Raw genomic sequence first — 14,184 nt, 5'->3', positions numbered from 1 at the left:
AAATGATAATTTGAGAAAAAATTAGCTATAAAATTTTTTAAATACATTATAAATGCGTTTTAGAAACATTCACTAGTTCCTTGTAAAAGTTCTTTGAGGAAATTCCTTAAGACATATGGTGATGAATTGATGGGAGAAAACATATATGGTGTTTACTATGGTACGATGATAAATTCATACGTATCGATACGTTTAAAATATGGACAAATAATAATAATCTATGTGGAATTTATTTTTCACATCAACATTTAATTTTTGTTTCTTTAAATATATATTATATCACCATTTTTACTAATACACCATTTTAATTAAATAAAAATAAAAAATATTTTATTTAATTTTATAAAAAGTCTTAAACATCTTTCTTTTATTTGATTAGACAAAAATATCCTTTTAAATTAACGAAATTTTAGAATTCAATTAATCCTAATTTTATAATTTCAAATAATTTAAACAACAAAACAAAAACATATTAAGAAAAACAAAAAATCAAAATTTCTTCATCTTCTCCAATTTCTCTAATCATTCGTGCCCTCTTTAAGCAAAACATATCAAAAAAATAAAAAATCAATCGTTCTTTATCTTCTCCAATTACCCCTCTAAAACAAAGCAGTAAAAATCTCAAACCAAAACCCTAGGTTCTTCGCCGCTGCCTGACTATTAATTTAATTTAATAAACCCTAACAAAGCCCTAACACCGTCTCCTTCTTCAAATTCATTCAAACAAACACAATAGCTATCGGCTCTGCTTTTGCCACTCTTATACTTTCACACTGCCATCCACTTTAACGCATCCTCATCTAAGTCGCCACCAATTGGTGGTTGTTGAGACATAGTATTGATGCCACCAAGTTTCGGCGTTATCGTCATTGTTGGGGTTCAAAACGAAGATATACAAGTCCTGTTAAATTATTTGACTAGTTGAGACAGAACTTAGTGCACAAATAGTGAAATAAAAAATTTGTGCTTTTTCTGTCTTTGCCTTTTACTAGAAAGATAAAAAAAAATTAATTATTACAGAAAATGTTTAAAAATATTATTGATGATTATTAGTAGTTAAAGAAAGTTGTTTACATACTTCTCTTAATTATATAAAATAATCATCTAGAAATTTTTTTTTAACTCTTATTGGTACTAGGTAATATAATTATCAAGGGTGAAAGATAAGTGCGACAACAAGAGGCCAGGTAATGTAAAAAAAATACCTCTTTTGTTGTAATTGCTTTCGAGTATTTTTTTTTAGAATTAATACCCTTTAAAAATATATTTATCATTTTTATAATGGGTAAAAATTCACATGAATTGTCTTGGCGTGAATGCTGTGATAGTCGAAAATCATTAGATAATAAATTTATCAAATTATCCAATCATTTTTGAATATTAACTTAATGTGATGTATACATGTAAATTTTTACCAAATTAATTTTTTACAATATTTTTTTTGGTGATCGAATTGACCCACAATCCAACAAAGAATCTATACTTCAATTCTTAAATTCTAAAACACGCAGGGTATTTTATATATAAATTTAATTTTGATGTATTGTGAATGTAAAATAATTTTATACATACATCTAATTACATAATGCTACATTAATAAAAATAATTACTTTCTATATTATTGACAATGTGAATGGTCATCCAAAAAACGAATGTGATTATACCACTGCATCAAAATTAATCTCTTTTATATATATGGCACTTAAAGCAAGGGCTTGTTTGCCAAACAGCATACCCAAAGAATAAATCTAATACTTTATATTTAAATTAAAGTTTTAATTAAATGCAGCGATAACTAAAAAAGTTAATTATTGAGAGGGAAACAAAAAGTGACGAGAGTATAGTGTAGCTCAAATGAAATTGATAAAGCGCACTTTAAAATATACTTAGAATGTTAAGTGTTAATGATTGAGTAATAAAATAATTCAGAAAAGAAATCTCTGTATATATGAGTGCTAACTGTGTGCCCCCTAATCCTGCCAACTACTACTCCTTCAAAACTATGGGGAGTTCCAATATTTACTATCTTCACCTTATTCTTTCATCGTTTCTTCTTTTCACATTCTTCCCGGAAACTGTCCATGGCAGCAAAAGGGTATGCTCTTGAGATTCTGCTTTGAAAAATCGTAGTAATAATGATGAATTTCCCATCTTTTTTTGTTTTAATTTACACATACATTATTATTGTTGGTTTCTTTTCTTATTTTTATTATTATTGTTTTTTTTTCAGTGTTACATTGTATACATGGGAGCACATTCTCATGGACCAAGCCCTACCACTTTAGACCTGGAAGCCGCCACAATTTCTCACTATGGTTTACTAGCTTCAGTTTTGGGAAGGTATACAAATATAGCATGGATTAGCAAGATGTAGTAGTTTGATAATATATCATCAATTCTAAGATTATTACTCACATAAAGTCATTTTCATAAGAAGATGACATATAAAATGGTTGAACTAATTAAATTATTAATTATTATTTTTATATAAAGATAATTTTATGTGAGTATTTGTTTCATAAATATTATTACTATATAATAGTTTGTAATGACAAATGTTATTTGACAAGATTGTTTTAAAAATCTTGTATATGCTAGGACATAATTAAATGTTAATTAATACTAAAAGTTTGAGAAAATAAATATTATCGCTCTGAACTTATTATAATAATATTGCTTCTTTTTTCTTTAAAATTATATAAATATATAATACAAAAAATATATATAAAGTGACATAAAAAATGAAAGTGACATTATCATTTTTCACAAATTTAATGCTGGCAGTATATTTATCGATTTTGCTATAATGAAATTTTTTGGTTAGTATATATTAATTATATTTTGCTATGTATAGCACAAAAAAACATATAATAATAATGGACTAAGTGTGTTTACATTATTTGATAACAGCCATGAGAAAGCGAAAGAAGGCATGATTTACTCATACAATAAGCACATCAATGGCTTTGCAGCTTTACTTGACGAAAAAGAAGCAGCAATTATTGCAAGTGAGAATATTCTTCATTCCAACAGTGTTTTTACCACACGAATTAATGTTAATTTTTAACCTAAACTAACAAATTGATACACCTATCGTGATTTAATTAAAGGGATACGAAATTAGACATCAAATTGGAGCAGATGCAGATCTAAATCTAAAAAAAAGTATAGGTACCAATATATTTTCTGTAAATTTATTGTCAATAATAATTAATTATTATATTTTAAATATATATATAAAAAGACACATTTAAAAAATATATCCATAAAGATACTTTTATTAAACATAACTATAAAAAAGGGATTTTTATTAGACATATTTATAAAACACTTTCATTAAATACAATTATAAATATGAATTGGCAAAAATTATTAGTAGAAATGTTGTTGGTAATGTAACGAGATTAAAATGTAAATCCTTATTTTCAACTTACTTTTTTTTTACCTTTTGTTACCGACCCTATTATGTGCTGTCATTGACCCTAGTATGTCCCCTATATCCCCTATATGCCTTATGTAGTAATGACATTTTTCATGTTTTTATTATACTTATTTGATATATTTTAAAATATATTTTTATATAATAATTTTAATAATTAATAAAATAATAAGAAATATTTTGAAAATATACATTAAATATAATCTATCATGCTAGTATTTTTTTTTATTGAATTTAACTCAAGAGTTAATTTTTTTCAACTAATATTAATCAAATTTTAAAAATTATTTTTATATTTTAAATTTTAAACTCTAAATTTAAAATTGTAAATTTAAATTTTAAATCTTAAATAGTAAATCCTAAAAAAAATAGAATTAAAAATTTTTATAAAAAAAACATTGATTCATATTAACTAATTAAAAATTAATTTTTTTATACTTCTTTTTAATGTTAAATTTTTGTCAGAATTGCCTAACAGTTATTCATCAATTAGTCATACCCGGTGACAATAACTGACATGCAAAATGTGTATTTTGGGTGGGACAGAAAAAGCGAATGTGGTGTCAGTGTTCTTGAGCAAAGAGCGCAAACCTCAAACAACAAGGTCATGGGAATTTCTTGGACTTCGCAGAAATGCTAAGAACACTGCATGGCAAAAGGGTAGATTTGGTGAAAATACAATCATCGCCAACATTGACACTGGTAGTATAAAATTAAACAGTAACTTATATCCAAATTATTCTTACACATTAGAAGTGAGAAATTAATTAAACTTCTAAACATTCTATGATTCAATTCTATGATTCAATGATATGTTAGATTGAATTATATATTTGATTAAACCATCTAATAATTTATAATATTATTTTAATATAAAGATGTTTTTATGAGAGTATTTCTCCATTATTATTTCGGTGATTAATCAAAACACATTGACAAGGAGAAAGGAAAAGAGAAATCTGTAGAAGGAAGTAAAAACTAAAGAAGTGAGCATTAGAAGTTAGTCAGTTAGTGTGAGCATTAGAAGTTTCTGGTTATAGATACTGACGTGGCAGAGTTAGTTAGTGTGAGTAGTTAGCTCTAACTGTATATATATCACGTAATTACCTTGCTAACTGATTTCTGGTACTTTTCACACACTACCAATCTGTTTTTACACTTCAAGCCATGTAAATAACTGCTAAATAAGAGAACAAAACAAGATGATTATTATGGTGTTTAAAAAAGAAAAATCTAGTACAGCAACCTTATTAAATTTTGACCAGTATATAATCAGCAAAATAAAAGTGAATAATTTTATATTATTGGATAAAATCTCACACCATTAAAAACATCATTAATAACAACTTGATGGCTACTGATGGTTTCAGTGGCTAAGAGAAGGGGAGGTTGAATCTTAGCCCCCTTTTTAAATGCTAACACTAGCTGAACTTCAGAGAAGACTTTTCTGTTTTTGCTCGTCACTTGACACGAGCAACTTTGTTTTGTCTCGTCACTTGGCACGAGATAATTCTGGCTTTTGCTCCTGTGTGGTAGAAAACAGAAATGGAGTAGAAAGAGAAGAAGATTGCACCCAGATATATCCTGGTTCGGCTGCTAAGTGCAGTGCAGCCTACATCCAGTCTCCATCACAAACATGATGGAATTTCACTATAATCAATCAGATTACAACTTGTAAAGTGCTAACCCAACTTACAAGGGGATTCCCACAGAATCATGATACACAACATAGATGAACAAAGGAACTCTAAGACATCTATGGCTTTTCTTTTAATTTTGCACTCTCTGCCTTTTTCCACTCTATGGCTTTTTCATTACAAACCTCACTGTTTGCCTTTTTCCATGAGACTCAAGACATGACAAAATTAAACAGAAAAACTACAAAACAGAATACATTGAAGGAGAAGAGAAATCTGTTAGCTCAGGTAGCTCTGAGAACTCTGTGCCTTGCACTCTCAAATTTTCTCCTTGCTTCAAACAGTGGTTGTTCCCCCTTTTTAAAGAAGAGGAAAGCCTCCACACTTGAAGGCAAAACCGAACCAACTTCTTCCTCCTTCAACAAACACAGAACCGGTTCGGCCACTCAGAGAGAGAAGAGATAACCATGCATTAACCAACATGCAATTACCTCTAGTCCTTTCTTGATCATCACCCTTCATCAATCCGGGCTCTCCATCCTTGGCTTCCTCTCCAAGATGGATTTCTGGCCCTTGATGCTTCATGATGATGATGACTTCATCTGCTTCAATCTCTGCCTTCAACCATCACTTCGCCACTCTAGCTACTCCCTGTGGTGGTTGAGCAGAATAAAAGACAAGCCATGCTTCAAGAATCTCCTCTAACTGGCCGAATCTTCTTCTTCCATTTTTGAGCATTATCCATATTTGGTGAATATCTTAGCCACAGCTCACTTTTATTTTTGTTCTTTTTCGTGCCATCATCATGATGGACTTGTAGCTTGTTCTCCCTTCCTTTCGGTAGCTTACAATTGCTTCCATGGCTGCCAATATTTCCTGTGTAATAACCGAAGAGAGAAAGAGATGAGAGAGAAATAAAGGATCTGAAGAAAAGCAATGTAGAGTGGTTAAATACATTAAGAGCTTGCTTTTACTTCCCTTAGAGTAGCGTGCATAATCATAATAGCCATCAAATCAATCTTCTCTCTCTTTCTTATGTTTCCAATGCATTAAATCAAATTTGAATTCCATCCAAAGTGAGGAGTGGAATCCGTTGGAGGCAAAAAATCAATTTTCTTTGCTTCTTAGGTTCGGTCATGCATGGAAACATTCATCAGAATTGAACTTGGGCTATGTTGCAATAAAGCTTAATCTGACCCAATTAAAATTCTGATTCAATCAAATTAATTTGGGTTTTTTGACAATATAATCAAAGCTGGCCCATTTAGATAACATTTGCTTTCCTGATAAAATTAATTTCGGATCAAGCATGGAAAGCACACAAGAAAGCATTTGTTTAGGCTTGCTACAATAACATTTATTCTGGCCCAATTGATTTATTTTTCATTCAGCCATATTCATCATAAATAATTAAAACCAAGGGCTGAATGTATATTGGGCTTGCATCAACTTTCCCTTTTTTTATTTTCGGCCCAATTTAAAACCTGCAACAAAATTATTAATCAAAATATGTTAAATGAAAAACAGATTAATAATTTTGTAATTTAATTATTTTTAATAATGTTTAGTCATCACAAATATTAATTTAGAGTTTTCCAAACTCATCAGCTACAAATCACAAAAATTACTGATTCTTAAGCCCTAGTACTCCTCGTTTAAAAATATTCATCTAATTTATTAAAAAGAGTTAAAAATAAATATTTATTTTTAAAAGTATAAAATAAATAATTATTAAATATTTAAATTTTATTATAAAAAATAAATTAAGTAAAAATTAACACTAATTATAAGTACCATAAAATTTACTATAAAATAATGTATAATATATCTATGGAAATAGATAACCAAACTCTCTCTCTCTCTCATTCTCGTTGTACAGGAGTTTGGCCTGAATCCAAAAGCTTTAGTGACAACGGATATGGCCCCGTCCCATCAAAATGGCAAGGGGGCAACGTTTGTCAATTAGACAAGCGCCCTCGTTCCACAAAAAATCCTTGTAACAGGTTATCATTTTAATTATTTTCCTTTTTATTGTGTTACTACTGAATTTAATTTCTTTCTAACATGACATTATTATATAATTTTTAAATTATATTTAATCTTAATGTACCGATAATATAAAAGGGATGTTTAATTATAACTTGCTGTATATTAAAACACATAAATCCGATTGAATATTCAGTGTATTAAATATGTTGAATGAATGTCAAATAAACATACAGGAAGCTAATTGGAGCAAGATACTTCAGCAAAGCTTTTGAGGCAACGAATGGAAACATCATCAGCCCAGCGATGCATACAGCACGTGACTTCGAGGGGCATGGGACTCACACTCTATCCATAGCTGGTGGCAATTTTGTACCGGGAGCGCATGTATTTGCAGTTGGGAACGGCACCGCAAAAGGTGGGTCCCCAAGTGCCAGAGTGGCAGCTTACAAAGTTTGCTGGTCTCCCACGGAGGAAAAGAGTTGCCACGAGGGTGATATATTGGCTGCAATAGACCAAGCCATAAGCGATGGTGTTGATGTCATTAACCTCTCTGTTGGTGGTCGCCAAGTTGTAACTGCACAAGATATCTTCACCGATGCGGTTTCCTTAGGGGCCTTCCATGCAATTTCTAGAAACATCTTATTAGTTGCCTCAGCTGGGAACGATGGACCTGCACCTCAAACTGTTGTCAATGGTGCTCCTTGGATCTTCACCATTGGTGCTAGCACAATAGATAGGGAGTTTCGCAGTACCATTACCTTCAGTGACGGTCGACAAATCACGGTATCACGCCCAATCATAATATTACTTAGCTATATTCTCTCCCAGTATGTTTAATTTAACGTGGATTTTGTAAACGAATAAGTCTAGGACCAGTATTTTTATTAAGATTTTGTCAATACTTAACTAATAAAAAAATATTATTAGATAAAATTTTACACTATTAAAAATATTAATAATAAATAATTAATGATTATAAATTACAAAACTTGTTGCTCTCTACTCCCTAGCACTATATAATCACTCATTTTGGGTTTTTGTTTTACTTTTGCAATAGTGTTTTGCTAAATATTATACGTGAATTAATAAGTATTTTTTTTTATGTTTGAGACAATTATATTATGGTGATTATGATAACTATACGGATATGGTTGAAATTAAAATCATATTTTTTGGTATTTTGATAATATTTTTTTTAAACAACACTTTTAAAAAAATGTTGTATAATAATAAAAATATATTTTAAGTTTAACAATATTTTTTAAAATATTATAATTATTAAATAATTATACTACGTGTATATTAAAATCAGTCAATAAAGTCAGTCACTAATATAAAATACATATTAAAATATAAATACATGTTAAAAAAGTACTAGAGAACCAATAAATTTTATAATTTGTAACCATTAATTATTAGTCATTATTAGTATTTTTAATAGTGTGAAATTATATTTAATGGTATGAAACGATAATGCTATAAAGACAAAAAAAAAACACAGAAATTATTTTATTTAATATTTATTAATTATCACAATAATTAATAAATACTAAATAAAATAAATTATAGTTATTTTTGACTGATTTTTTTTGTTACTAAATATTTTTTAGTATAAAATTATTTATTTTTCTTTTGTTAGTTAAATGCTAAATAAATTTTAATAAAAATGATGGCCTATAATTTGTCATATAAAAAATTGACTTTTTAACGAAACTCATCATACTATTGTGTCTTATCATATTGTAATCTTGAAATAATGATTTCGGTTTATTTTTCCCTCTCTTTACTAGGGAGGTAGTCTTTCAGTAACATTGCCACCTAACCAGGCCTTTGATTTTATCCTGGCTACCGACGGTAAACTTGCCAATGCCACAATTCAAGATGCGTAAGTTGTTAATACTAGCTACCTTCCTTTGTTTTAATTAAATCTGTGTTGGAATTTGAAGTCTTAACCCATATGCTATTTTTGTTGCATATGTATATAGTCAATTTTGCAGGCCAGGTACACTTAACCGTACAAAAGTTGCAGGTAAAATTGTGAACTGCTTGAGAGAAGGGAATATAAAATCAGTTGCTGAGAGTCTGGAAGCAAATGCTGCGGGTGCATTGGGAATGCTGCTCGAAAATCAACAAAAACAAGGTAAAACAGTTAGCGATGAACCTCAGATGGTGCCCAGTGTCAATTATCACAGTCGAGGGAGGGGTCCAACGCCTGGATACTTTCCTAACTCTCTATCATCCCACAATTCCAATCCTTCTTATTATGATGTCATAACTGCCACGTAAACTATCTTACTATTGTATTGTTCTCATAAACAGTCCTTACTTCGTTACTACTCACGTGAAGAAGCTGTTTTCATGTAAAAACAATCATATTTTTCTTTGATTATTACCAGAACTCCTCCTTCTCCGACGCCGTCTCTTACAGTAAAGCTCTCCAAAGCAACAACGGTGGTAGGAACAAAGCCAGCTCCAGTTATGGCTTCTTATTCATCTAGAGGACCCAATAAAATTCAGCCATCCATACTCAAGGTATGTACTTACATTTATTATTTAAGAATATTTTACTTTAGTATAATAATAGATCTTAATAATAATCTTGAATTAGATGGCTGAATTTGGTTTGGATGATTTCAGCCTGATGTGATTGCACCTGGAGTAAACATACTTGCTTCATATTCACTAGGCGTAAGTCCCTCTAATCTTGAGACTGATCGTCGTCGCTTCGAATTCAATGTGCTTCAAGGAACTTCTATGTCCGCCTCTCATGTTTCTGGTATTGCCGGACTTCTCAAAACACGTTATCCTGATTGGAGTCCGGCAGCTATTAAATCTGCAATCATGACCACTGGTATGCTAATGATCTATATCTATATCTGCTATATATATACATATCATAGCTTCCATAGACACACTAGTTGATGCATTATTCAGTAGAAAATAAACATAGAGAGATAGAAGGACGTGCGCGTGCACACGCACACTTTAATTCATGTAGCTGACTCTACTTAATAACATAAGGTTTTATTGTTATATATATATATATTTAAGATTATTAATTTTTTACCTATTGAAGTGTGTATGATATCCTTGATTCCATTATTCCAGCAACCACACGGGACAACACAAATAGGCCAATTCAGGATGCATTTGATCGTGATTTAGCAAACTCATTTGATTATGGGTCAGGACATGTTCAACCTAACCTTTCAATGGAGCCAGGACTTGTTTATGATCTTCACCTTATTGATTATTTGAACTTCTTATGTGCATCTGGATACGACCAACAAGCAATTTCAGCACTTAATTTCAACAAAACTTTTGTTTGTAAAGGAAGTCATAGCATTGATGACTTGAACTACCCATCAATTACACTACCAAATCTTGGGTTGAGTCCGGTAACGGTTATTCGTGCGTTAACCAATGTTGGCCCTTCAGGCACATATAATGCAAGTGCCAAAGTGGATGGATGCAAAATTACGATCGTGCCCAATTCCTTGACTTTCAAGAGAATGTATGAGAAGAAAACATTTAAGGTCATTGTGCAGGCATCAAGTGTGATTCAAGTTGATAAATATCAATTTGGTGAAATGATATGGACAGATAGAAAGCACAGAGTCAGGAGTCCTATCACAATCAGACGCCGCAAGTGAAAAATCTTGTGAATTGACTATTGAGTGTGTTAATATTTGTTACTATATGTATATATCTATATATGTATGTGAAATAATAATGTCTGTAACATGTTATTACTATAATATTTAACTGTTGTGTACTTGTGTGCTTGCGTAACAATAAATTGATGCGTGGAGGCGAAGATCTGGTCCTCTCTGTCTTTTTTTTTTTTCTCTCTAGTGTGTGTTGCGCGCTGAACATACTTGTATCGTTATTTATTCTAATCAAGAGCTGAAATTGATATTCAATATGCAAATTGTGTTGTCTTAATTTCCTGGTTAGATTTTGTGTTTTGATTTTTGTGTCTATTTTGAGTAATTCTTCGCATACAAGCGATTAAGGCTTGTAAGCCTTACAAGTTCAATTAAAACTAACGCTCAAAACACGCTTTCAACCATTCTTCTTCCTCTTCATCTTCTCCTTCTTCTTTTTTTTCGTTTCTTGACTTTTCTTTCTCCTTCTTCTTCTTCTTCTTCTTCTTCTTGCTGCACATTCTTCTTCCTCTTACTCTTCTTCTTCTCCTTTTCTTTCGTTTCTGCACGTTCTTCTTCATCGTCTTCCTCTTCTTCTTCATTTACGTTCTTTTCTCTCTGTTTTATCTTTTTTTTTCGATTTTTCATGGTGAAATCGTTTTTGAAGAAGAAGAAGCAGTAAAAGATGAGGAGGAGAAAGAGAAAGAGTTTTGAATTATGCATAAGATGTATTTTAATGAATTTTGGGTGTATTTCTTTAAATCCTTTGGGTGTATTTTCTGTAATTCTTTGGGTGTATTTTCTATAATCGTTTGGGTGAATTCCTGTAACCATTTGGATGTATTTCTGTAATCCTTTGGATGTATTTCTGTAATCATTTTGGGTGTACTTTTGTAATCATTTGGGTGTATTTCTGAAGTTTCATTATCTTTAAAAGGATTACAGAAATACACCCAAAGAATTATGAAAAATACACCCAAAGTATTTAAGAAATACACCCAAAATTCGTTGCATAATTCAGAACTCTTTCTCTTTCTCTTCATCTTCTGCTGCTTCTTCTTCTTCAAAACGATTTCAAAACTTGATTTCAAAAATCATGAAAATCGAAGAAGAAAACGAAGAAGAAGAAGAAGAGAAAGAGGAAGGGAAGAGGAAGAGGAAGAGAAGAAGAAGAAAAACCGTTTTGAGTGTAGCGCTTTGAAAACAGGAAACGTTGAATAACGCATTAAAAGACCTAGTAACTTGTAAGACTTGTAAGTCAAAAAGACTTGTATGTGTAGCACTCCTCGTCTATTTTAAAGGCATGTGCAACACCGTGGTATCTTGAGTTTTGTGTTCCTAGTTATGGATTTAATAGAGTTCATAACAGAATGATTAAGGATTGAAAGAGAAGAGAGTTAATCTAAATTGTGCTCTGTATTATTGTTGAAGTTAGTTTTCCATCTCTACCACTCTCACTACTGATAGCTATACTGATAGATACATAGGAAACTTTGTTACTCATATTAACTACACTAACTAACTATGTAATTCTGTTCTAACTAAATTTTCAATTCTGTTTCTTGCTTATCACGTAACCTCCTCTGTTATACTCTTATCCTCATTAGGATTTATGCTTATGCCTTACGTGTTTATAGACTTTGTTTTTGGCTATATATTGTATGGTTTGATTAGTAATAATATCAATGTAAATGTTGCTTTCAGTCTCTAACCACTTACTCGAAAAACAAAACGTCTTCAAACAGTTACTTATTGATGTGTTAACTGTTAAGTATGAGATTTTACGGAGAAGTTTAGGGGGCCAGCAGATTTGTTAAAATTTGGCCAGCACTTAGTCAGCAAAACAAAAATGAGTGATTCTCACCATTAGATGAAATCTCACACCATTAAATACACTGTTGATGACTAATTGATGACTATAACTCACAAAATCTGCTGTCCCCTAGCACTCCTCGGTTGAATGGTGTCAGTATCAAAAAATAATAATTAGATCAATTATAATCACCTCCAATATCATGATTTAAATGATAGAGGTGACGTTTTACCGAAAAAAAAATTCAACCATAAATATAAATATTGATTTATATGGAAATGTGTATTAAAATTTATAGCGTAAAAAATAACAGTTACAAGTAGGGTACCACTAACATATATTCCAACCAAAGATGGAGGCACCTTTGGTTTCTTTTCTTTGCTTAATTTCTTTATAATTTATCTAGCTAGCCCCTGCCCACACATGCCAAAATGTGAGCCCTACGTCCTGCTTCCTGAGAACTGAGATGATGTTCCAAGCATTATTGCATTATACACGCACCATATGCATCTTTAATTTCGTCAATTTCTACGAAAAGACTGGAGTATCTTTATACTTTTAATAAAGAATTCAGGTGATTGATATGGTGTGATGGCGAATATATCATTGTTTGTTTTTCTTTTCCAATTTAATTATGTACCGAATTCATATACCATGCCACTTTTTTTCTGTTGCAAATTATGAATGAACAGAAATATCTTGTTAATTTAGCAACATAATGTATATTTTCATGTATTTTATTAGGTAGAAACTCGCCAACAGTTAACTTAAATGTGAAGTTGATAGTTGAGGGTCGTTAGACGGTAGATTTGACTAAATTACCATCTAACCTCGGAACTATCAACATCACATAAAAACAAATGTATTATTATGAAGTGAAACTTGAAAGTAATACCCGAATTTATTCATAGATGTATTTTTTTCCCCTTCTTTTTTTATTATAAGATCCAAAAGAATGCATATGAGGGGAGTGATTGAAACGCTAATCATGGATTTGCTAATTTGTTCCGCTTAAACAAGTGTCGGGGGTTCGAATCCCGTCTTGTGCATGCAGCAACTTATTGGTCAGCGGCAGACATTTAAATGGAGCTCAGATATGCAACGGAGTAGTCCTTGAAAAATAGTTAAATACTTTTTTCTCTAATAACAAAATGTTCATGCATTCGACACAGCAAACTTATCTCTTTTGGTATGTACAACNNNAAAAAAAAAAAAAAGGTTCACAGACATCGTTGTACTTTAGAAAAATTTTCTCTGTAACTTTATATTTTGTAACATTAAAAGTCTAAAGTCATCTACATCAAATCTCACGGCTTTTCAGTCCTCTTTAACGAATCATGATGAGTTATTTACTTCTAAATTAAAGTTGCCATTAGATTTTTAGTAGCCCTAGGTTTATTAAGAAAAGTTGCTTAAGAAAATTCCAGTTTAGGATTTAAACAAAAATGTTTATTTCAGTAATATCTTTGTATGCTGTTAGCGGATATGAATCCTAAGATTGAAGACTCAAACGAATGGAACCAAATATCAGATTACATTAGAGTTAGTAATGAAAAGTCAGGACCAAGCAAAGTTTTCATTGATGAATATTCCTTAGGATGAAATTAACAAGTGCTTCACTGATTTGCATATCACGTGTTTGATGAATTGCTTGAATGT

The 14,184-nt window shown here is 30.9% G+C and overlaps 1 protein-coding gene across 1 annotated transcript; it reads left to right on the top strand.

The window, feature by feature from the left end:
- Window positions 1–1,987: 1,987 nt before the first annotated feature.
- Window positions 1,988–10,733, top strand: LOC107486040 (subtilisin-like protease Glyma18g48580). The gene is made up of 11 exons (XM_016106583.3): window positions 1,988–2,095; window positions 2,231–2,340; window positions 2,911–3,008; window positions 3,986–4,141; window positions 6,956–7,079; window positions 7,299–7,848; window positions 8,856–8,950; window positions 9,051–9,347; window positions 9,462–9,597; window positions 9,703–9,916; window positions 10,174–10,733. The coding sequence occupies exons 1-11, from the start codon at window positions 2,003–2,005 to the stop codon at window positions 10,716–10,718; spliced, it is 2,418 nt and encodes an 805-aa protein (XP_015962069.2). The 5' UTR covers window positions 1,988–2,002; the 3' UTR covers window positions 10,719–10,733.
- The last annotated feature ends 3,451 nt before the right edge of the window (window positions 10,734–14,184 follow it).

This window comes from Arachis duranensis, chromosome 4, assembly GCF_000817695.3.
Source record: "Arachis duranensis cultivar V14167 chromosome 4, aradu.V14167.gnm2.J7QH, whole genome shotgun sequence".
NCBI lineage: Eukaryota > Viridiplantae > Streptophyta > Magnoliopsida > Fabales > Fabaceae > Arachis > Arachis duranensis.
Note: the sequence above shows the minus strand (reverse complement) of the source record. Positions and strands in the feature narration are given on the sequence as shown.